This window comes from Panthera onca, chromosome X (assembly GCF_046562875.1).
Source record: "Panthera onca isolate mPanOnc1 chromosome X, mPanOnc1 haplotype 2, whole genome shotgun sequence".
Lineage (NCBI taxonomy): Eukaryota > Metazoa > Chordata > Mammalia > Carnivora > Felidae > Panthera > Panthera onca.
This window is the reverse complement of record NC_138357.1, coordinates 20,678,578-20,705,522: the sequence shown is the minus strand read 5'-3', so window position 1 is coordinate 20,705,522 and position 26,945 is coordinate 20,678,578. Positions and strand designations below refer to the sequence as shown.

Below are 26,945 nucleotides of genomic sequence, written 5' to 3'. Positions count from 1 at the left end.
TCTTACAATCAAAAAAAATAAATAAAGATTTTGACCTTAATAATGAGCTGGTATGTGATAGCACTCATACTTGATAGAATTAGACCAAATAAAGCAAATAAAAATTTGAGTGGACAAAAAAGTGTAAAAACACTTTTTTTTTCAGATTCTAGTATAATAACCCACTTTCTCTTTTTGCTATAACATCTTCCCTGCAAGCAAAGAGCAAATTGTAGGGCTAAAAAAAAATACAAGATCTTAAAGTTCATTTCTGAGCAACAAGCCATTAGTAAGATTGAATACTATGAAATGAAATACTGCTTCTCACCATGGGCTTTTTACCTTATTTCCTTCAGCCACTTCAATGTAGGCTCTAGTCAAATCGGTGTCATGGCATTGGGTAAGACAGAAGAGCCAAACAACTGGCCTCGATTCATTCAACAAATCTGTACTGAACCCATATATTGTGGGTTTGCACTAGGCACTGTGTGAGGTAGTAAAAATAAGGCAGTACACGGGATAGTCAGGGCTTCTTCCCTCAAAAGCTTAAATTTTAGTAAGGGGGCATAAATTAAATAATTACACAATATATAAATACAAACTATAATAAGAGCTACGCAGAAAAAGTTTGGAGTGTTGTGAACAACTTCAACAAAAAGATATGATTTGGTTTTAGTGAGGTTAGGGAAGGCTTTTCTAATGAAATTTCTTTTAGGCTGAGATATTAAGGATGACTATGACTTCACCAGTCAAAGAGGGTAGGAAGAATATTTCCAGCAGAGAGAACACAATGTGCAAAACTCTGAGGTGTGAATGAGCTTGCAGTGCTTCATAAAGACAGTATGGCTGGAACATGGTGAGCACAAGAAGACACAGTGTAGGATAAGGTTAGGGTCAGATCATTCAGAGTCTTGTAGGTCATGGTAAATAGGTTAGATTTTATTCCAAGTCTAATTAGAAACCCTAGAGTGATTTTAAGCATGGGAAAGATATGGTGATAATTATGCATGTTTGTAAAAGGTCTCCCTGGCTGTTGAATGGAGAACAGGCTATAGAGAGGAAAGAATAGAAGTAGGGAGATCTGTTAAATGATGGTGGCTCTAACTAAATAAATGTTGGCTGTGGATATTTAGAATTATAGGTGGATTTAAAACATATTTAGAAGGAGGAGCCAATAGGGCTCAGTGATTGGATGTGTAGGGTGAGGAAGAAATGAGAATGAACTGGGCACAATTTTATGTCATGGATATGAACCACCTAAAAACAAATTTCAGGCTAATATCTATAGCAGGGGAAAAACAATTAGCAATTTTATGATTCAAGTCTAATTACATTTGAGCAGTGAATTGGCACATTTTCTTTAAGGAGGAGGTTCAAAGCAAGTTTCAGGTGCTCATTGTATAGATGGGGGAATTAAGACTTACAATGAAATGTGCTACTTTGCAAATTAATCTTGTGATGTGTCTGAGTGTTTTATCTCCCAAATTAGAATATAAGCTTCCACAGTATCCCTTCTTTCTCAAACATCTTTTCCTAATATCACCTGATATAGGACTGAGGACACAGAAGAACCCCAATAAATGTTCCTCAAATTAAAATGAATTGAATTTCTTCTTTCTCAGCAGATAGAAGAAAATGGCTATTTTGGGTACTGAAAATGGCAGTGAAGTGACAGAATTCATCCTGGTGGGTTTCTCCAACTATCCAAATTCCTAGGTTGCTTTTATTGCACCATGGCAGCAGTTTACCTGATCACATTGGTGGGTAACAGTCTAATCCCTGTCATGGTTAGAGTTGATGACCAGCTTCTCACCCCTATGTATTTTTTCCTAAGTAACCTGTCCTTCCTCGATATCTGTTACTCTAGCAATTCAGTACCTTTTTTGTTGTTCAATGGTTTAAAAGATGACCCTACCATTTTTTATACTAGCTGTTATGGTCAGATGACAATCACTATTTTTCTGGGGATGACAGAGTGTCTCCTCCTTGCTATCATGGTTTGTGATAGATTTATTGCAATATCTAATCCTCTGTGTTACACCATCATTATGAACAACCAGGTCTGCATACAGTTGGCCATGGTGACTTGGGCCAGTGCCTTCCTTTTAGCAATAATACTGATCATTGCAATTCCTGCCCATTTTTGTGGATGCAATGGCATCAATCAATTTACCTGTGAGGTCCAGGCCCTATTGAAGCTCACCGGCTCAAACACCCCAGTCAGACTTATTCTGGGTCTGGTCATAGGCATATTCACACTGCCCCTACCTTTTATCTTCATTCTCATCTCCTATACTCGCATTGTGGTTGTCATGCTAAGGATCCACTCTGCAGAGGGCAGGCTCAAAGTTTTTTCCACCTATAGGTCCCACCTGACTGTGGTCACCATATTTTATGGAACAGCCATCTACATGTACCTGAAACCTCAATCAAGGGAGTCCCAGGACCAGGGTAAAGTCATCTCTGCATTTTATGGTGTTGTAACTTCTATGTTGAACCCCCTCATTTACACCTTGAGAAACAAAGATGTGAAAGATGTCCTAAGAAAAATTACTTGAAAGAAAGAATCCTAGAAAGGACATGAATATCCCATGGAGGTTCATCTAAATGACAGCTTGACACTGACTTATAAAAATAACAAGGTATAAATAGTAAAATATTTTCATAAGACTATTAGTTTCAAATGCATTTCTTCTATTTCCAACAAGCATGTGATAAAGAATATCCTCCCACTGAAAAAGATATGTTAAGCATTTACAATGCCATTCATTGACATAATAAACTATACAGGACAATCTTATGGGAGCATTTATAAAACAAAATAATAATTAGTACATTTGAATCCTATGTAGTTATGTCATTTTACTGAACGAGAAATATTTCAATATTCTAAGATTCTCTTTGGTAGATGGTAAAGAGCAAAGTTGCAAAATGGACATTTTTTCTCTTGATGCTTTTTCTATGAGGTATATCATTACCCAAGCTTCAGAGAGAGATGAATGTGAGTGTGCAGAGAGGAAAATTACTCAACTGCTACATAAGACTTCCACATAGAAGGCCTTCTGATGAAGCAAAAAGCCCTTCAAGACTGTGTAGGTACCGAGGGCCAGAAATGATGACCCTATGGAACTGACAATTACATGTCTGGATAAGTAGATCAGGACCCATTTTCTCTGTCAACGTACCATAGTCATGAATAATCGCATGCTGCTTCCAAAGTTGACCTCACAGAGCAAATCTAATCCCTTTAAAACTCCTTAACAAACAAGAAAATGTGTACTGTATTTTTGGATTATAAAAATTCTAATGTTCATTATTTTTAAATACATGAGGCAGGTAGAGAAAAAAATAAAAAAGCACCTGTAATCCCAACACTCAATGAGGCTTACATTGGTTCTAGAATCCAGCAGACATGTGTTTAAGACTGAGACTTATGGCCGTGTGGGATTTCTTTACTTTCCATCTCTCAGTTTCAATTTTCTCATCTGTAAAATGGGGATTATAAGAGTACCTACCCCACAAAGCTGGTTTGAGAATGAAATGAGATGATGCATGTTAATCTTCTATCATATGTTCGGCATGTGGTGGACACTGAATACATGTCAGCCAAAAAAGAAAAACACTGTCAATTCACTCTCTAACATCTATACCCATTATATGAGGGTTCATTCATTTATGTCTGTACCAATAATGACTGTATCTTTTTAAAATAATTTATGAGAATATGATACACTGAAAAAAATAGGTTCTGTTGTCTTAATGTGAATTTATCCTATTAGAGATGAGGTTGAATATGTTTCCCATGTTCATTGGTCAATTGTATTTCAAGAGTCAGGGTCTTTGTCATTGGGACAAAATGACAATGAATCAATCCAATTTTGGAAACAGAAAATGCTGCGGTGGGCTACTTGTGACTAATAAAAAGCCCCCAAATTTATTTCAACATTGATTCACTTCACCACTGTTTCCAGATAAATCCTGACAGGCAGATCCCAGTTTGATCCATTCTATTTCACTCTGTAAGTAAGAGATTAATACCTAATTGGTCAACAACACAAGCCGACAGAAGACTATTGTAAATGAAAATGAAAATAATAAAAGTGTGGGAATGCCAACAGAGAACTTTTTAGAAAGGGAATCTACGGTGTTATGCAAACTTTGTTGTAACATTGCCAATTTAACCTTGAACAAATTCTTTTGTAAGTTTTATTTCTGGCGTTTCTAATACTCTTCATTTAACCCAAAGCACTCCTGAAACAAAACGGAAGGTACTAATAACTAACTAACAAGACATGGTGAACAGATAAAGTCAAACACTAGAGGGGGGAAACAAACATGATTCCTCAAAAGGAAAAAAAAAAAAAGGAGTGAAACTGCAAACCTAATACTTATTGGAGTTTGATCATTTTCATTAGGGACTAGAAGAGGTAGAGAAGAACAAGCAATGAGATGTGACTTTTGCTGACAGAAAGAAATTTATTGGGGAGAGGCAGGGACGTTTTTAGCTGCAAGAGAAAATTAGACAGGTGAACTAATGTCTTCCCTTTTGATTACCTCAGGAAGAAGTTAGACAGGGTTCTCTCTGGAGAGAGAAATATGTTACATCTGGAAGTGGAGAACAAGCCACAGGAAAATTTCTGACACGAAATCAAGACTGGATGAATAGAAAGTGTAAGTAAGAGTTTATAAGAACAACTGATCAGAGATATGTGCATAAGTTGCCTTTCTGTTAAAAGTGTATTGGGAAAGTTGTCTTCAAAATGAACAAGTTTGACTTATAATAAACAAAGCAATACTTTGGAAGTACCTATGCCTTGGGAGGTGTTTAAATTTCTTATCTCTGCCAAACAGCACTTATGACTTGCAGCTGATAATGGGCAACTCTGCCTCCCCGCACACCATCTTCTCATAACGTGTGCCAAAATCACCAGGCGACGTCTTAGAAGGTTGAACTGACCCCTTCAAAATCAACATAACTGAGAAAAGAGCTTTGCGCTATGTCCTGGCAGCAGGAGAGAAAAAAGAAAGAGAGAGAAAGAAAGAAAGAAAGAAAGAAAGAAAGAAAGAAAGAAAAAGACTTGAGAGCCCACCTGGAAGTGTTCAAAAGAAAGAAATTTATAATTTTTAAAAAGCTAAGAAACTATCATTGGCTTTTGAGTGAGTCTGTCAACACACCGATACTAATAAGAAAGTGAAATTGTCTGTTGCATGCTCCTTGAGTTTCAACAAGTCATGAAAGCAGAACTATTAAAGCTACTCTTTTCATCATATGGAAACGAGCACACAGAAAACGGCTCACTTATTCCTGCAATATTTTTGTTGTTTTGGTTAAAACAGTCACCCGATAGGGGCAGCTGGGTGGCTCATTCGGTCAAGCGTCCAACTTCCGCTAAGTTCATGATTTCATGGTTTGTGGGTTTGAGCCCCACATCGGGCTGTGGGCTGACAGCTCAGAGCCTGGAGCCTGCTTCAGATTCTGTGTCTCCCTCTCTCTCTGCCCCTCCCCCGCTCGCACTCTGGCTGTCACTCTCTCTCAAAAATAAATAAACATTAAAAAAATAAAAAAATAAAACAGTCACTAAAGTTTTTTTCACTAACATGTTTGAGTCAATGGCCCTGTATACTAGTATTTGCCATCCCACATACACACAAAGACATGCACACACAGACTTTATTGTTAGAAAGACCTCGTCTGAATTGAGACTTTTGAGATTTAAAAGACCACTTCTTGGGGGCGCCTGGCTGGTGCAGCAGGTAGAGCATGTGACTCTTGACTTCAGGGCTGTGAGTTCAAGTTCCATGTTGGGCATGGAGCCTACTTAAAATTAAAAATAAAATAAAATACCATTTTTTAGCTGTGCATCCTTGGGCAAGTTACTTTAACCTTCCTCATACCCCCATCCTCATCTATGCAGTTGATAACAATAGTAATATTCATTATAATAATAATAAGTCTCTACTTCATAGGGTTGCTATGAGGATCAAATAAGATCAACAATGTAGAACACCTAGCACAGTATTGTCAAATAGGAAGCCAATGAAATATTAATTATTTTTACTATCCTTATCATATTAAATATTATATAACTCTGGCACCAGAGATCCTGTATGTTGAAATGCCTAGTTTATTCTGTGTGCACCAAGGTTATCACACTTCACCTGGCTGAATCCCATACCTGAAATTATGGAAAGAATACACAGGCCTGTATGTGTGTCTGGCTGTAAGTGTTGGAGGTTAACACTTTGCCTCTTTTTATTCCTCGCTTTACTCATTCAAAGCAAAACTTATTGAGTACCTTCTATGTGTTATGTAATTTGCTAGCACTTGGAATCCCCACGAAAAAAGACAAAGTTCCTGACCTTAGGTGCTAAACATTTTGATAGAGAAACAGATATTAAATAGATGATCACATATATAAATAAACGACTTCAAAAAGCATGATAAGTACTCTGAAGGAAACAAACAGGAAGCTAGAGTGAAATGTGAGATGTATTTTGGATCAGATTGTAAGATAAGATCTCTCAGAAGAAGTAATATTTCAACTGAAACTGAAGATCCATTAAATGCTTAAAGTTCACACTTTGAGGAGTTGAGGAAAGGGAGTGCACTAGAATAAGGGAAAAAATACAAAGGCTCTGAAGAAAGAACTGAGCATGTTAAAGGAACAGAAAGCAGACAAGTTTAGCTAGAGCTAAGTGAGCAAGGGGATGGGTAGGTGGTATAACATTCACTCCTCCCCCCCTTTCCTTCCTTCCTTCCTTCCTTCCGTCCCTCCTTTCTTCCTTCCTTCCTTCCTTCCTTCCTTCCTTCCTTCCTTCAACAACAAGTAAACATAAATATGCAAATGAATGTTTAATAAAGACACACAGAGAAAGATAAAGAGACATAGAGAGAACCTACTGTGTGTACCAGGCATTGTTCTGGGCTTTTGGGACACATCAATGAGTAAAAAATGTCTCCACATTCATAAGGCTTATGTTATGGTGCAGGAACCTAAACCATAAAAATAAATCATACAGTATGTTGTTAAAATATAAAAGCATGGCAACAGATAGGGAAAGATAGGATAGGCACTTCTTAAATAGAGTGATCAGAAAAGTCCTACCTGAGAATTTGGAACTTGAACAACGAGGGGGGAAGTGTGTGAATATGTAGGAAAATAATATTCCCGGCAAAGGCGCTAAAGTAGAAGAACACATAACGTATTTGAAGAACACCAAGGAAGCCAGGTGGCTGCATGGGAGTGAGCCAAAAGGAGGAAAGCAGCAGATGAGCTCAGAGAGGAACAAGGGATCAAACTGCATAGATACTTCTTGATCATTGTAAGGACTTCAGCATTTTTAAAAAGCTTTATTGAGATATAATTCACATGCCATAATTTCACCATTTTAAATAGAACAATTCAATGCCATTTAGTACCTTGACTAAGATGTGCAATCATCACCACTAATTCCAGAATATTTTCATCATCCCTAGAAAGAAACCCTGTACACATTAGCTGTTACTCCCCATTTTCCCTTTTCCTCAGCCTCCAGTAACCACGAATGTACTTTCCATCTCTATGAATTTCCTTAGTCAAGACATTTTATGTAAAGGAAATCATACAATATGTGGGTTGTTCACCTTAGCATAATGTTTTCAAGATTTATTTATGTTGATTAATATTTTGTGGCTGAATAATATTCTAGTATATGGATATACCAAATTCATCCAGTGCTTCTCCTTATATTTTCAGAAATAATAAGCTTCAGGATGTAATACACATGTATCTGCAAAACTAGAGATATGTGGGAACCCATACCACAGGAATGTATGAAGTTGCTAATTACTCCATATCTTAGCCAATGCAACAAAATATTCACTTAGTTTATTATAGCCACCTAGTGGACTAAAATAGGTAACCCACTGTAATTTTTTTAATGTTTATTGATTTTGAAAGAGAGAGAGTGTGTGTGAGCAGGGGAGGGGCAGAGAGAGAGTTCCAAGCAGGCTCCGTGTTGCCAGCATGGAGCCTGATGTGAGGCTCCATCTCATGAATTGTGAGATCATGACCTGAGTTGAAATCAAGAATCGGTAGCTTAACAGACTGAGCCACCCAGGCGCCCCTCATTGTGATTTTGATTGGCATTTTCCTAATAACCAATGATGTTGTGCATCTTTTTAAGTGTTTTTTTTCCATTCGTTTAGCTTTCGAGAAATGTATTTTCAGATCCTTTGCTCATCTTTCAATGGGGTTGTTTACTATTGAGTTGAAAGAGTTCTCTTTATCTTCTATATATAAATCCCTATTTGATACCTAATTTGAAAATATTTTTTCCCATTCTGTGGGTTGTCTTTTTACTTTCTTAGTAGTATCATTTGAAGTACAAACACATTTTAATTTGATGATGTCAAGTTTATTGGGGTTTTTTGGTGTGTGCCTTGTGATTTTGGTACCATATCTAAGAAATCACTACCTAATATTTAGGCCTGTGTCACAAATATTTATACCAAAATATTTATGTTACAAATATTTATGCCTATCTTTGTTCTAAGAGTTGCAAACTTTTTTAAAAAAATGTTTATGTTTATTTATTTTTGAGAGACAGAGAGAGGCTGGAGGAGGAGTAGGGTGAGGGAGACAGAGGATCCGAAGCAGGCTCTGCATTGACAGCAGAGAGCCTGACGCGGGGCTCAAACCAATGAACTGTGAGACCATGACTTGAGCTGAAGTCAGATGCTTAACCGACTGAGGTGCCCAGGCGCCCCTTAAGAGTTGCAAGCTTTTAACTCTGACAATTAGGACTTTGGTCCATTTTGAGTTAACTTTTGTATATGGTGTGTGGTGGGGTTTAAATTTCATCTTTTTGCATGTGCATATCCACTTGTCCCAGCACCATTTGTAGAAAAGACTGCCATTCTACCCATTGAATTGTCTTGGCACCTGTGTCAAAAATAAATTGACCAAAAATATATGGGTTTATTATTAGATGTTTAGTTCTACTCCATTGATCAATATGTCCACCCTTATATCAGTACCACACAGTTTGTTTGTTTGGTTTTTTGAGTATAGTTGACACACATTACTAATGTAACACTAATGTTACATTAGTCTCAGGTGTACAACATAGGGATTTAATTTCTGTATACATTATGCTATGGTCACCACAAGTGTAGCCACCATCTGTCACCATACAATGCCTTTGCAATATCATTGACTATATTCCTTATGCTGTGCCTTTTATTCCCATGACTTATTCATTCCATAACTGGAAGCCCATAACTCCCTCTTCCCTTCACCCGTACTGCTTATCCCCCATTCCTCTCCCCTCTAGCAACCATCAGTTTGTTTTCTCTATTTACAGGTCTGATTCTGCTTTTTGTTTGTTTATTTATTCATTTGTTTTTTTAGATTTCACCTAGGAGTGAAATCATATGGTATTTGCCTTTCTCAGTGTTACTTCTTTCTTTCTTTCTTTTTTTTTTACTTATTTCACTTAGCATAATAACTTCTAGGTCCATGACATGTCACAAATGGCAAGATCTCACTCATTTTTATGGCTGATATTCCACTATATCTATCTATCTATCTATCTATCTATCTATCATCTATCTATCTAAAGATATAAAGATATAGATACAGATAATCACATCTTCATCTATCCACCTATCCAATGACACTTGGGTTGCTTCCATTATATAGATAGATGATTGATAGATGATAGATAGATAGATAGATAGATAGATAGATAGAATAACATCTTATTTATCTATCCACCTATCCATTGACACTTGGGTTGCTTCCATTATCTTGGCTGTTGTAAATAATGCTGCAATAAACATAGGGATGCATATATCTCTTTGAATTAATGTTTTCATTTCCTTTGGGTAAATACCTGCCAGTAGAATTACTGAATCATATAGTATTTCTATTTGTAATTTTTGAGGTACTTCCATACTGTATTCTACAGAGGGTGCACCAGTTTATATACCCACCAACAGTGCACAAGTGTTCCTTTTTCTCCGTTTCCTTGCTAACACTTGTTATTTCTTATCTTTTTTATTCTGGCCATTCTGACAAGTGTAAGGTGATATCTCTGTGGCTTTTATTTGCCCTGAAAATTAGTGATGTTGAGCATCTTTTCTTGCGTCTGTTGGCCAGTTGTATACCTTCTTTGGAAAAATGTCTATTGAGGTTTCTGCCTATTTTTTAATCAGATTATTTGGGTTTTTTGGTGTTGAGTTGTACAAATTCTTTATATAACTTGGATATTAACCGCTTATCAGACATATCATTTACAAGTATCTTCTCCCATTCAGTAGGTTGCCATTTAGTTTTGTTGGTAGTTTCATTTGTTGTGAAAAGCTTTTTATTTTGGTGTAGTCCCAATAGTTTAGTTTTCTTTTGTTTCTCTTGCCTGAGGAGACATATCTAGAAAATTGTTGCTAATGCCAATGTCAAGGCATGTTATGTTTTCTTATAGGAATTTTATGGTTTTATGTCTCACATTTAGGTCTTCAATTAATTTTGAGTTCATTTTTGTGTATGGTGTAAGAAAGTAACCCAGTTGCATTCTTTTGCATGTGGCTGTTCACTATTGCCACCACCATTTGTTGAAGAGCCTGTCTTTTCCCCATTGTGTATTCCTACCTCTTTTGTCATTGATTAATTTATCATATAAATGTGGGTTTATTTTCCAGTTCTCTATTCTATTTCACTGATCTATGTGTCTATTTTTGTGCCAATAGCAGACTGTTTTGGTTACTACAGCTTTGTAGTGTATCTTGAAATCTTGGATTGTGATACCTCTAGCTTCGTTCTTCTTCCTCAAGGTTGCTTTGGCTATTCTAGGTCTCTCGTGGTTCCGTACAAACTTTAGAATTATTTGTCCTAGTTCTGTGAAAAATGCTGTTGGTATTTTAATAGGAATTGCATTGAATCTGTAGATTGCTTTGAGTAGTATGGACATTTTAACAATATTAATTCCTCCAATCAGTGAGCATAGAATATCTTTCCATTTGTGTTGTCTTCAATTTCTTTCCTCAATGTCTTACAGTTTTCAGAGTACAGACCCGTCACCTCCTTGGATAAGTTTATTCCTAGGTATTTTATTCTTTTTGGTGCAATTATAAATGGAATTGTTTTCTCAATTTCACTTTCTGCTAGTTTGTTATTAGTGTATAGATTCACAAACAATTTCAGTGTATTAATTTTGTATCCTGCAGCTTTACTGATTTCTTTTATTACTTTTAAATGAATAAATAGTTTTGGTGGAGTCTTCAGGGGTTCCTATGTATAGTATCATGAAATCTGAAAATAATGAAAGTTTTACTTTTTCCTTACTGATTTGATTCCTTTTATTTCTTTTTCTCATCTGATTGCTGTGGCCAGAACTTCCAGTACTAGGGTGAATAAAAGAGATGAGACTGGACAACCTTAGCTTGTTCCTAATCTTAAAGGAAAAGCTCTCAGCTTTTCACCATTGAATGTGATGTTAGCTGTGGGTTTTTCATATACAGCCTTTATTATGTTGACGTATCTTCCCTCTAAATAGTTTGTTGACAGTTTTTATTATTAACAAATATTGAATTTTGTCAAAAGCTTTTTCTGCATCTATTGAAATGATTTTTTTAATCTGTTGTTTTGTTAATGTGGTATCATGTTGATAGGTTTTATTTCAATATTTTTTGTAGTTTTCATTGTACTCCTTTTGTTAAATTTATTCCTAAGTATTTTATCCTTTTTGATACTATTGTAATTGGAATTGTTTTCTTAACTTCTTTTTTGGTTGTTCATTGCTAGTATATAGAAATAGCATTGATTTAGTATAGTAATCTTATACCCTGAAAACCTGTTTAAAAAGAGATTACTTCTAGTAGGTTTTTCTGTGGATTCCATAGAATTTCCCATATACAAGATCATAAGTCTGAATAGAGAAAGCTGTACTTCTTTTCCAATCTGGATGATTCTATTTCTTTCTCTTGCCTAATTTTCCTGGCAAAAATTGCAGTACAATGTTGAATAGAAGTGGTAAAAGTAGAAATCCTCGTCATCTTCCAAGATCTTAGGGGGAAAGTTTTCAGTGTTTCACCATTAATTACAATGTTAGCTGCATGGTTTTCATTGATTGATGGACTTTACCAGGCTGAAGGACATCCTTTTTGTTTCTAGTTGCCTAATGCTTTTTTTTATCATGAAAGGGTATTAGATTTTATCAAATTATGTAACTGTTTCCATTTAGATAATATTATTTTTGTCTTTTAATAAATTAATTTAAGCCAACTTTGCATTCTTGGGATAAATTATTACATAATGATGGTGAATAATTATTTTTATATAATGCTGAATTTACTTTGCTGGCATATTTTAAGGATTTTGGAGCTATATATTCAAAAGGGATACTAGTTTTTAATTTTCTTGTGAGGTCTGATTTTGATTTCAGGGTAATATTAGCTCTATTGAATGATGGGAAGTATTCCCTTCTCTTCTACTTTTGGAACATTTTGTGAAGGATTGGCGTCAATTATTCTCCAAATGTTTGGAAGGATTACACAGTTAATCCATATGGGATGGTCTTTACTTTGTGGAAAGATTTTTGATTATTAATTCAATCACTTCACTTATTATAGGTTTATTCAGATTTTCTATTTTTTCTTGAGGCAGTTTGTGTGGTTCTTGAAATTTGTTCACTTAGTTTACCAATTTTTAGTATACAATTATTAATAGTATTCTCTTATAATTATTCTCATGTTTCTAAGTTTAGTAGAGATGTCACAAGTTCGATTTCTGATTTTAGAAATTTGAGTTCTTTTTCTTTCTTTCTTTCTTTCTTTCTCTCTTCTCTTTCTTTCTCTGTCTCTGTCTCTCTTGTAACTCAAGATAAGAGTTTATCAATTTTTGGATCTCTCCAAAGAATAAACATTTGATTTCAGTGAATTTATTATTTTTCTCTTCTCTATTTCATTTACTTTCATTCTAGCCTTTATTGTTTGTTTCTCAATGTTTTGAGTTTAGTTTTATCTTCACTTTCTACTTTCATAATGTGAAAGCTTAGGTTACTGACTTTAAATATTTCTTTTTAAAATATAGATGTGTACAGCTATTTACCTTTTACTGATTTAGCTATAGCTCATGAATTTTGGTATTTTTTGTGTTTTCACTCATTTCAAAGTACCTTCTAATTTACCTTGTCATTTTTTTCACCTATTGATTATTTAGAATACTTAATTTCCATATTTGGGAATTACTCTAATTTCTGCTATTAATTTCTAATTTTATTCTATTGTGATCATATACATACTTTGTATGGCTTCAGTTATTTTAAATTTCTTGAAAATTGTTGCATGTTCTAGCATATGATCTATCTTGGAAATGTTTTATGTGAACTTGAGAGAAATGTTTATTCTGTTGTTGAATACAGTGTTCAGTAAGATCTTGATAGATCCAAGTAGTTTATAGTGTTGTTCAAGCCTTTTATTTTCTTGTTTATCCTCTGTCTAGTTGTTCTATCAATGACTGAAAATGGAGTATGGAAGTCTCCAACTATTATTGTTGAACTGCCTACTCCTCCTTTGAATTCTTCAGTTTTTACTTTTTGTATATTTTGGCTTTGTTGTTAGATGTAAATATGTTTATAATCGTTACTTCTCCTCGATGGATTCACACTCTCATTATTACAGAATGTTCTTCTTTGTCTATAGTAATAGTGTTTGCCTTAAAGCCTACTTTGTCCAATAATAGTTTAGGTCTACCAGCTCTATTTTAGGTACTGTTGGTATGGTGTATATATTTTCCAAATATTTATTTTCAACACATTTGTGTTTTTGAATTTAAAGTAAGTCTTTTGTAAATAGCATGTAGTTGGATTATGCTTTGATTTTTTCCTAAATCCCTTTGGCAACTTTCTGATTTTTGATTGGACAGTGTGATCCATTTACATTTAATATTATTGTTGATAAGGTAGGGCTTAGATCTGTCATTTGCTATCTCTTTTCTGTATCTTACTTGTTCCTTTATTCCTCCATTATTGTTTTCTTTTGTGTTAAATATAAATTTTCTTATATCTCATTTTAATTAAATTGTTTCTTTTAATACATTTTTTCCTTTTTCTATGCATAACTTTTATTTACTTATTTTAAATATGAAATTTATTGTCAAATTGGTTTCCATACAACACCCAGTGCTCATCCCAAAAGGTGCCCTCCTCAATACCCATCATCCACCCTCCCTCCCTCCCACCCCCCATCAACCCTCAGTTTGTTCTCAGTTTTTAAGAGTCTCCTATGCTTTGGCTCCCTTCCTCTCTAACCTCTTTTTTTTTCTTCCCCTCCACCATGGATTTCTGTTAAGTTTTTCAGGATCCCCATATGAGTGAAAATGTATGGTATCTGTCTTTCTCTGTATGACTTATTTCACTTAGCATAACACTCTCCAGTTCCATCCACGTTGCTACAAAAGGCCAGATTTCATTCTTTCTCATTGCCACATAGTATTCCATTGTGTATAGAAATGACAATTTCTTTATCCATTCATCAGCTGATGGACATTTAGGCCCTTAATACATTTTTGAGTAATGTACTTAGTGGTGGCTTTAGGAATTAAAATTAACATCTATTTTTATTTGTTTCTCTTTCCTTTATCTCTCTCTCTCTTTTAATGTTTATTCATTTTGGAGAGAGATGGCACAAGCAGGAGAAGGGCAGAGAGAGAGAGGGAGACAGAGAATCCGAAGTGGGCTCCAAGGTCTGAGCTGTCAGTGCAGAGCCCAAAATGGGGCTCCAATTCATGAACTGTGAGATCATGACCTGAGCTAAAGTCCAATGCTTAACCGACTGAGGCACCCAGGCATCCCAAAAATTAACATCTTAAAAAAATTTCCTTAATGTTTATTCATTTTTTGATAGAGACAGAGCGTGACTGGGGGAGGGGCAAAGAGAGAGGGAGACACAGAATCCAAAGCAGGCTCCAGGCTCTGAACTGACAGCACAGGGCCCAACGTGGGGCTCAAACTCACAGAGTGTGAGATCATGACCTGAGCTGAAGTCGGATGCTTAACCAACTGAGCCACCCCGGCACCTCCAAAAATTAACATCTTAATGTATAACAATCTAGTTTGGATTAGTAACACTTAAATTTCAACAGTATAAATGATATTTGCTCTTGTATAAAACTCAGTTCCTTCCCCCTTCATTTGTAATTTTGTCATACAAATTACACCTTTATACCTTATAAGCCCATCAACATACTCTTATAATTAATCCTAACACTTTAAAAGAGTAATTAATCCTAACACTTTAAAAGAGTTTGAGTAGTGGAGTGATCTGACTTACATTTTAAAAGGGTTATTCTGACTGTTGTAGGAAAAATTTATTTTAATGGGGCAAGGGTAGAAGCATAAAGACTATTTAGAAGGATATTGCAAAAACCTAGGTAAAAGATGATGGTGGCTTAGAACAAGATAGAAATCAAAGTAGTAAGAAATTACAGGGCCTTTGAAATATTTGAAGGAGAAAGATCACCAGGATTCATTGGTGATTTGGATCAGGAATCTTAAAGAAAGAGTTAAAGAGAATTCAAATATTTATGCTCTAAACAACTGAAGATGGGAATAATGGAAATATGGGATGCCAGGGAATATTTTGGAGAGAAGAAGTGTAGACAGCAAGATTTCAGTTTTTCACATATTAATTTTGAAATGCCTATTAAACAAAGAAGAGATAATTCAGTTAAATACATGAGTCTAGAGTTCAGGGGAGAGATGTGAGCTGGAAACGGAAATATGGAAATTGTAAACATAGACAGTATATTCAGAGTCATGGGACTGGATGAGATCACCAAGAGATAAGTAGCTACAGAATACAAAAAAAAAAAAAATTCAAGAACTGACACCTGAGGAACTCCAACATTAAGAGGTCATGGAAAAAAGAAACTGTGAAAAAACCAGAAACAGAGTGGCCAGTGAGTTATAAGGCAAATCAGGGGAGTGCATCATCCTAGAAAACAAACAAAAAAGCAAAGGGTATCAAGAAGAGAATGATCAGCTGTGCCAAATGCTGCTGACAGGACAACTGAGAACAGATAACTGACCAGAAACCTGGCATTTTCTATGAAGTCAAATTCAGATAGATATTACTTTCCATTTTATAAATAGATTACTGAGAGAATAATTGTTCCCAATGTTACACAGACCCTTCCCTGAAACTGATATATGTATTATATTAAAAAACACAGAAAACTCTACATTCTCACTTTTGTTTATAAATGCAAATGCACATTTTATCCTGTGAGATATGTCATACAAAAATTATTTTTTCTTTTGAATATTTGAAAAATTTTTAATGTTTATTTGTTTTTGAGAGAGAGAAAGAGCATGAGCAGGGGAGAGGCAGACAGAGAGGGATACACAGAATCCAAAGCAGGCTCCAGGCTCTGAGCTGTCAGCACAGAGCCTGATGCGGGGCTCAAACCCAGAAACAACAAGATCATGATGTAAGCCAAAGTTGGACACCTAACCAACTGAGTCACCCAGGCGCCCCTGAGGTTTTTTTTAAAGAAACAATTTGGAATCTGATAATGGCAAAGTAGCACTTTTGGACCAATCATCTCACAGATTTAAAAAAAAAAAAAACTCTGGACAAAATATTTAAAATTAACTATTTGAAGTCAGAAACTAGACAACATTCAACTGTTAAAAGAACAAAACCACAATGGGTAAGATCCATTTCTATCTACATGGCTTTTCTTTTGAAAGTACTACCCAGGGATTTGGCGTGAGTTGGCTAAAACACAAGCAGAAATCTCAAGTCATATTGGTTTGAGGTATCAGAGGATGGAATAGGGACTTGCCAGAGTGGCTAGTAATTGAAGGGGAACATCTCTAAAATAAAGAATGTCACAGAGAGATGAGTCTCAATTTTTATATACAAACTCCTATCAAATACTTAAATGACCCCTGAACTGTGTGTTTACTGAAAAAAATAAGAAGAAAACTGACAGAAGGCAGCAGAAATAAAGCTGAAAAACTGGAACAGAGATTTTAGGAGTTGTTTACAAGAAAGAAGACAGAGTCTAGAGGCTGAATTCCACCAAGTTAGAAATATTTCTAAATATCTTGGGCTTTCTATTAAAACTCTCAAAGGACCACGCCTTAGGAATAAAGACTATGTCCAAGGATTAAGATGTACCCCAAGACTAAGGGTAAAATAGAATCAGACTCAAATTAACAAAGTAATATGAGAGCTCCAAAAGCTTAAGATGATTAGCCAATAATTTAACTGTCAGCTAGAACAAAAATCGAAATACTCTTAGGAGGAAGAGAATAAAAAATTCTCTATAAAATATCATCAATAGTATCCACTGTGCAATCAAATATTACTAGGCATGTGATTAAAGAGAAAAATGTACATGAATTTATAAGAAAAAAGTGAGTTGAGTAGAAATAGGTACCATAGTCATCCAGATATTGAATTAGCAGAGAAGGATAATTTTAAAAAGCTATCATAATTATGTTAAAGGACTTAAAAGAAAAAGTGGTCAAAATAAGTGGACAAATGGGTATCCCAACATGGAATCTGAAACTATGAAGAAGAACCAAATGGAAATTCTAGAACTGAAAAGTATGCTATTTGAAATGAAAATTCAATAGCTTGGAGAAAGTAGAAATAAGTGATTAACAAAGTTGGAGACAGAGTGATACAAATTATTCAAAGGTCGAGTCTACTCACTACAACAACCAATAACAATAACAAAAGAAATATAGCTTAAAAATCCAATAGCAAAATTAAAATGGAACTCTAAAGTACTTGAATAATCCCAAAAAATATATTAAAAGAGGAGCAAAGGGAAAAGAACTTTTAAAAGGTGACAAAATAACAATGAAATAGTAAAATGAACTACATATTACTATCAATAATTACAATAAACAGTTAAGTATTAAATACTCAAATTAAACTGCAGATATTTTCAGAATGGAAGAAGGAAAACCCTAATATATTTTGTTTATAAGAAAAGCGCTTTAAATATATAGACAAATATAGGTTAAAATAAATGGTTATAAAAGTATATAAATGCAAACAATGAAGATAAAAAAACTAGAGTGGCTGAAATAATACCAGATAAAATAGATTTCAAGACAGAAAGTATTTTAACGGAGATAAAGAAAAGTATTTCATAATGATAACAGCCTCAATCAGGAAGAAATAGCAACCATAAATACATATGTGACTAACAGTGGAATTTCAAAATAGTTGAAGTAAAATTTGACAAAATCATAATGATAACAGCCTCAATTAATCAGGGAGAAATAGCAGCCATAAATACATATGTGGCCTAATAATGGAATTTCAAAATAGCTGAAGTAAAATTTGACAAAAATCAAAGGGAGAAATGGACAATTTCACAATCATGGTTGGAGATTTTAACACTCCCTTCTCAGCAATTGATAAGACAACAAGACAAGAACAATTAGCAAACAAATAGAAGATCTGTATAGCACTATAAATACCTTGACCTAATTGATATTTATAGAACACTAATCCATATGAATACATAATGCACATTCTTTTCACTAGAATTGTGTGTGTGCTATGGTATAAAACAATAAATTTTAAAAGATTACAATCAAATAGTGTGCTTTCTGGCAACAACAGAATTAAACTACATATCAATAATAGTAAGATACCTAGGAAAGAGCCAAATATTTGGAAATTAAGAAACATAATTCTAAATAAGCCATGGATCACAGAAAAAACACAAATGAAATAAGAATATATTTAAATGGAATTATAATTAAAATACAACTTACCAAAATTTGTAGGAGCCACTTAAAGCAGTACTTAAAGGTAATTTTATATACCAAAAGCCAACTTTTAAGAATATCAATAAAATTGATAAACATCCACCTAGACTGTTCAAGGAAAACAAACAAAAAAAAATGTCTATCAGGAATAAGAGAAGGGACATCATTATAGTTCCTAAAACAATAAAAAAGAAAAAGGAGAATATTATAAATGACTTCACACAAATAAATTTGATAATTTATTTTTTTAATGTTTATTTTTGAGAGAGACGGAGTGCGAGCGCGCACACACGCACACAAGCAGGGGAGGGGCAGAGAGAGAAGGAGACGCAGAATCTGAAGTAGGCTGCAGACTCCAAGCTGCCAGCACAGAGCCCGATGCAGGCTAGAACCCACAAACTGTGAGATCATGACCCGAGCTGAAGTCGGATACTTAACCAACTGAGTTACCCAGGTGCCCCTATAAATTTGATAATTTAGATGAAATGTACAAAGATACAAATTACCAAAATTAACCCAACAAGAAATTGATCTCTATAACTTTATATCAATTAAAACAATTGAACTAGTAGTTTAGTTTTCCAGCAAAAAAAAAAAAAACCTCGAAGACCACACAAAAAAATGTAATTATGTAACCTGATGGAGGTATTAGCTAAGCTACAGTGATAATCATATTGCAATATGTAAGTGTATCAAGTCAACACTGTACACTTTTATATGTCAGTTATATGTCAATTATATCTCAGTAAAGCTAAAAAAGAAAAAAAACCCTCTAGGATCAGATTTTTTTTTGGTAAATTTAACCAAACATTTCAGAGGACAGAGCAATCAATACTGTACAAACTCTTTCAGAAAACAGAAGAAAACAGAATACTTCCAAAGTATTTTTATGATTATTACATTGATAATAAAATCAGACGATGACACTACAAGGAAAAACAACAGACCAATATCCCCCAAGAACATGTATGCAAAAATTTTCAAAATAATTAGCAAATTGAATACAATTGAATGCATTAAAAGGATGCTACGTTATGAGTATGTGTCTGTATCCCAGGACTGCAAGGCAGATTCAATATTCAAAAAATAAATCAATGCTATTCACTATGTAAATACAATAAAGGAGAAATATCACATGATCATTTTAATAAATGCAGAAAAAGAATTTGATCAAATTCAACACCTGTTAACGATAAAAACTCTTGGCAAACATCCTCAACCTGATTAACAGTATCTGTCATAAACAACAAAACTCTACTGTTAGTGTCTTTCAGGTGAAAGGCTAAATTATCTCCACCTGAGTTTAGGACCCAATTAAAGGTGTCCACTCACACCTCTAATACTCAGTGTTGCACTGGAGGCTCTTACTAGTAAAATATGGTAAGAAAACAAAAGTAAAGAACATCAAACTGGAAAACTGTATTTGCAAACAGCAAAATCTTGTAGGTAGCGAATTCTAAGGCATTTATGAATATAAAAAGCTAGTAGCAATAAGTAAATTTATAAGGTTCACTGATGACTGGATCAACATACAAAAACCAATTTCATTTCTATGAGATGTTAATTCTCTCTGTACTGATCTGTATGTTCTACACAATCCAGTCAAAGTCTCAAAGGAATTTTTTTCTAAAATATATATCACAAACAGGGTGAAACAGGGGTTTAAGAGTACACTTATCATGATGAGCACTGAGTAATGTATAGAATTGTTGAATCAGTGTATTATGTACCTGAAACTAATATAACACTATGTTAATTATACTTGAATAAAAATAAAATAAAACACATAACAAAAACAAAGGACCTAGGATAGCCAAACAATTCTGGGAAAAAAAAAAAAAAAAGTTGAATGGCTCACACCACCTGATTTGAAGAGTGCTCGAAAGCTATATTTAGAATGATCTTGCTTTAAGCATAAGTAAATAGAACAATGGATCAGCATACAGAGTCCATAATTTTGACAAAGATTGCAAGGCAATTCATTAGCAAAAAAAGGTAGTCTTTTCAAGAAATGGTGATGGAACAATTGGATATTGCAGAGAGTTGAATAGCATCCCCCCCCCCCCCCGCGCCAAAATTTACATCCACCCAAAAGCTCGGAATGTGACCTTATTCGGAGAAAGTCTCTCTGGAGATATCATTAGTTAAGGATCTCGGGATGATACCATACTGGAATTAGAAAAGGCCCTAAATCCATTAACTGATGTCATTACAAGAAGAGGAGAAAAGAAGACACATACAGAGAAGGCCATGTGAAGACAGAGGCAGACATTGAGACAAGCCAAGGAATGACTGGAGCCACTGAAAGTTGGAAGAAGTAAGGGAAGATTTTTCCCCGGAGCCTGCTGACACCTTGATTTTGTATTTCTAGCTTCTGGAACTGTGAGATAATACATGTCTGTTGTTTTAAGCCTCCCAGATTGTGGCAATTTGTTATGACACCTCTAAAAATGAATATAGATACGTATAAAAAGTGAACCTCAACTCTTACCTCACACCATACTCTAAAATTAATTGAAGATGGATCATACACCAAACTAAATGCTAAAGCCATAAAGCTTTTAGAAGAAAATATAAAATATCTTTATGACACTGGCAGTGGTAAATATTTCCTGGACAGATCACAAAAGAAATTGAACTTCACCAAAATTTAAAACTTCTGTTCTTCAAAAATACAATAAAAGAAATGAAAAGGCAAACCACCAACTGGGAGAAAAAATATTCACATTATTTCTAATCTGATAAAGTTATTATATTTAGGATATACAAGAAACTCCTAAAAATCAACAACAAAAAGACAACCCAATAAAAAAAAAAGGCAAAAGATTTTAGCATATGCTTCACAGAGAGGAAGATTGCGAATTGCCCGTAGTCATATGAAATCTACTCAGCATTATTTGTCATCAGGGAAGTGTCAATTAAAACCACAATAAGAGGGCCATCTTAAGATGAAACTGTATGAGAACTGTTTGTCTCTATACAAGGCTATTATAATATCATTTATATTCTTATATATTCTTTCTTATATTCTTTCTAATGTGCCTTTTATTCACATGACCTATTCATTACATAACTGAAAGCCTGTATCTCCCACTACCTTTCACTCATTTTCACCCATTTTTCCCCCATCCCTCTTCCCTCTGGCAACCAACAGTTTATCCTCTGTATATACAGGTCTGATTCTGGGTTTTGTTTGTTTATTCATTTGTGTTTTTTTTAGATTCCACCTATGACTGAAATCATATGGTATATGTCTTGATTTATTTCAGTCTGATTTATTTCACTTAGCATAATACCCCCAGGTCCACCCATACTGTCACAAATGACACGATCTCACCCTCTTTTATGACTGTGTAATATTGTGTATATATACCACATCTTCCTTATCCATTTGTCTATCAGTGGATACTTAGGGTGCTTCCGTATCTTGGCTATTATAAATAATGCTGCAATAAACACAGGAATGTAGATAACTTTTCAAATTCGTGTGTTCATTTTCTCTGGGTAAATGCCCTTTGTACACTGTTGGTGGGAACGTAAATTTGTACAACCACTGTGAAAAACAGTATGGAGGTTCCTCAAAAAGTTAAAAATAGAAAAATACCATGTGATCCAATGATTTCAAAAATAGTTTTAAAAAACCAATGCGATACTCACCAGATGACTAAGATAAAATATACCAACAACACCAATTTTCGACAAGAAAATAAAGAAACAGGAACTTTCATATATTGCTGGTGGGCATGTAAAATTTTACAAACACTTTCAAAAAACATCTGAAAACTTAAAAAAATTAAACCTGTATCTACTCTAACCCAGCAACTAGCCTCTTAGGTATTTGTCAAAGAGAACCGAAAACATATGGCCACAAAATGACTTGTTCAAAAATGTTTATAGCAGCATTATTCAACATAGCTCCAAATCAGAAACAACCCAAATTCTATCAATAGAAAAATAGGTAAACCAACTGTGGTATATTCATACCATGGACTGTTACTCAGTAATAAGAAATAACAAACAACTAATACATGCAACAACATGGATAAATCTCAAACATGTTATGCCAAGTACAAGAAGCTAGATGCAAAAAAATGCGTACTGTATGCTTTTATGAAGTTTAAGAACTGGCAAAGCTAATCTGGGGAAATGGAAAACAGAACAGTGGTTGCCAACTGAAGTAGAGTCTGACTAGAAGGGAATACAAGAGATTCTGGGGAGATTGTAGAAGTATTCCATACCTTTATTGGGCTTGTGGTTACATAGGTGTACACGTCTGTCATAATTCATCAGTTTCATGCTTAAGATATGTGTATTTCACTATATGTAAATTCCACTGATTTTCAAAAAAGACAAAGAAAAGAAAACTTAAGTCTCATAGAGGCAGAGGCAAATGGATTCCCCAAAGTTTTGTGTCAAGTTCATGTATGTGCCTTAAGACCTAGACCTCACTGTGTCAACAAATACCTTTATTCTAGGCAACTGATACTCTAACAACAAAAATGAACAATTCCATACTCTTAGCACTTCAGTCCAATCAATCCACTCCCACTTCAGTCCAATCCCAGATGTATGAAAAGCCAATCCACTGTGTCTTCCAGCTTCCCTTCTCTCTTCAGGTGCAGAACTCTGATGTGTTTCAAACTCTTAAGAGAATGGGAGTTCTTCACAGAATGCCTCACCTTTGCTCTCCACCTTACCCAAGCCATATCCCCCAAAGCAAGAATTATAAAGGCATTTCTACCACCTTATTGGGTTTATGATATTCGATGCAAAAGCCAAATAGTGAGCTGTCAGCCTTTTGCTGGAGAAGTAAAACAGTAAGACAGGCACAAGATATTATACCCCTGTGTTTATCCTGTCTTGTAATGTAACTAAAGGCTACCCCTATCCTTTACCTACTTTGCTCAAGTGGCCAAGGATTTAGGTGTTCAAAATCGCTACTGTCCAAGCATCCTCTAATATTGCTGTAGTCCCAGGCATTGCAGAGGCCCTAAAGGACTACAGTTGCAGCTCTCCACAAATACCTCTAATCTTAGATTATGCCAACTCAACAGGATAATTGATGGTATACTCTCAGAACTACCTTATACTTCATAAAGTACTACTCTCAGTTAACACCTCCACGGCATCCTCTCATCTTGAGAACTTGATGAGGAAATCTGCTTCTCAATAATAACAGTAGTTACCATTTACTGAATATTTTAATCAGGCACGGCTGTGCTTTGTTTTATTTTACCCCTAAAGCAATCCTATGAGATAAGTATGACTATTATCATATCCATTTTCCAGATGAAGAAACCGAGATGCACAGAAGTGACACAATTAGTAAGTGGCAGATGTGGGGATTTAATTCAGGATCCGCCTGACAACAGACCTCTCAGTCAAATACTAAGCTATGCTGCTTTCTTGCTAAATCTTTATCAGGCCCATAGCTCGGTTTTGTTTACCAAGGGATTTTGAGCCATGAATGCAGCTTCTGACATTTTATAGTAAGCTTATCCCCACATGATGACAGGAGAAAAGGGGGAATATGATCACAGTTATAAAATTGTTTCAAGAAAATAAAGAAGGGAGAGATCGCTAGCAGAATCTAGTTATCACAATATTTACCTGGACAGTCTCTGTAATCATTGCAGTGCAGGCAAGGGAAACAATAAGTCATTGCCCAGGGATCCCGTCCTTTGAGTATTCAAAAGAGAAGAACTTCTTGGCAATTGAATTTATAGACATTAAGTGCTTTCATTGCAATGCTTGTTTTCTTTTTGAAGCCATTAACTACATTTGGAAATATTTGGGGGCCTCAAGGCAAATTGTTCAGCCTTGATGGGAATCTGGCATGACTTGCAAAGTGTTATAGAAGGAAGGTCCAGAATATGAGGCTTGATCTTTTCCTAAGCACCACAATGGGGTGCCTTGGGGTCCAGTCCTTAAAAGCTTCTACCCTCACACAAAACAGTGGAGTCATCATTTGTCAAAACAGTGAAAGACTTCTTTCAGTTCATGCCACAAGTATGAAGAATTTTTCTAGTTTTCCTGAATACTTTTCCATATTTCTTGCAACAATAGAAGATTATTCAAATTAACCTCATCCATTCAGGTATTTAACATCAATATACCCGCATTCAGAAATAAAAGGAGCTTTTCTATCTCGAGAGCTTCTTATTAACTGTTCTTATCTGGTCAAATTTCACTAGGCAGACCACAGGAAGTTGTAGATCCTAGCGCTTCCCGGATATTGGACTTTCTCCCACATCTCTGCCTGGGAACTGCCAGCTGAGTTATTGCTGTCGGAGAATTATGCAGTGTGTCTGGGCTTTGAGGTTATCTGATCAGCACAGGCATTGGTGAGTAAAGTTTACTTCCCCCAGCCGGAGAATTATAAACTCAGAGTCTCAGGCCTGGCATAAACTAAAAGGCCATTTTGTCCAACTTGTAGTCAATGCCTGTGTCACTTGAGCATCATATTCAGGCTCCTGCAATAATAGAAGAATAAAAATAAATTTACTGAGTGCTTAATGTATACTAAGGATAATGCTTTATGCATTTCATTTAATATTTGTAACATCACTCTAACATAAAAATTATTTTACAGATGACAAAAATAAAGTTCAGAGGAGTTAGATGGTTTGGCCAAGGTTACATAGAAGTGACAGGGCCGAGATTCAAAACCATGTCTGTCTGCAGAGCCCATTGCCTTAAACACCACATTGTCCCTCATAATTGAATTACATGAGATAATTCCCAGCTCTAATATTCCCTCATGATGCTCCTGAGAGTTGACTCATACTTGTCAAAATATCCGTATCAGTGTTAGATTCAGAGAATTCAGTTACCATGCCTGTACCTTCTCATTTTTCTTCTTCCTCTACCAAGAAAAACAACAAACCTACTTTGATTTTCAATATTAGTCCCTCTGTCCATGGTGAGAAAAAAACATATTGGTTAGCATAAAAATGAAACTGGTCATCAAATCATGACTTTTTAAGACAAAATAAAAGCTTAATTTGAAGACAATATGGGAAATGGGAAATTTGGGAACAAAGATAAACCGGCCATAAGCCATTATTAAATAATCCCCCAAAGTATCATTGAGTTCAAATTTAAATAGACTCAAGATCTCCTGGTCAAAATGAATCTCTCAGTTTTTCACTTGGTTCTATAAAACAGAATGGTAAGACATGTTTGTCTGACTTGTTCAAAGTTATTTGTATTCAGAGCTCTTTTCCCCTTCTACCTGCTGGTTTGTGACCTCTTCCAAAGCAGGGACCATGTCTTTAATTTACATCTGTTTTCATTCTGAAGTACCTATACATTTATCCTTCCAACATTTATTGAGCACTCTTTGTGTCCTTGACACTGTATTGAGCACTGGATACACTTGAAAAAATGTATTCTCCGTCTCAGTTTATTGAAGAAACTGAACTCTAAACCAACAGCTGCAATTTAATATACAGAATGCTCTAATAGAAGTATATGCAGAGTACGGTACGAACACATCAGGTAGCACAGTGTCACACACATTACAGATGCTCAATATCCATTTGTTAAATTCAATCTACCTCAAGAGGAGTTTAGCTCAGTAAAAGGGGACCATGACCTATGAGGTAGATCACGGCCACGGTAAGCATCGAAAACCAAGTGCCCTCAGTGCAAGTTCCCCCATGCCTCCCACTTCCCCAAATTAAGACCAGCACACAGACTAAGGATATTAAAATGGAAGAACCGATTCCTTAATTTTAGGTGTTTTTACCCGAACACTTTACTCTGCAAGTGTAATCTTAGGGAATATACTATTATTGTGTGGCCCAGAAATAAGTTGAGTGGGTTGAAACTGAAGATAGTACTAGAAGAGATGAAATAAACTGGTGAAAATCTTAGGGGTAGAGATGGTGGGGGTAGGAGATGGATGGGTAAAAAGTGACAAGCTAAAAGGGATATGGGGGTATGAGCCTCTGAAAATAAGGAATAGACAGTTGTATAATGTTGGTTGGTAGAGAGAAGTAAATAAATTGGTGTTTCCAGCAGAGGTAAACAGTAAACAAGACTTGGTAATCAGTAAGAAGTTGATGAAAACCAATTATCTAAGTAGATTACTGGTTGTTTTGGGATAGTTATTAGGAAAACTGTTTGGGTGGAATACTACTGCAGGAGAAAAGAGGGGGACATGCATGAGACTCCCCCATTACCTG

The 26,945-nt window shown here is 35.2% G+C and overlaps 1 protein-coding gene across 1 annotated transcript; it reads left to right on the top strand.

Annotated features, from left to right (window-relative positions):
* The first annotated feature begins 1,712 nt into the window (after positions 1 to 1,712).
* LOC145713697 (olfactory receptor 13H1-like) lies at positions 1,713 to 2,537 on the top strand. The gene has a single exon (XM_081792594.1). The coding sequence runs from the start codon at positions 1,713 to 1,715 to the stop codon at positions 2,535 to 2,537; it is 825 nt and encodes a 274-aa protein (XP_081648720.1).
* Positions 2,538 to 26,945: the final 24,408 nt, after the last annotated feature.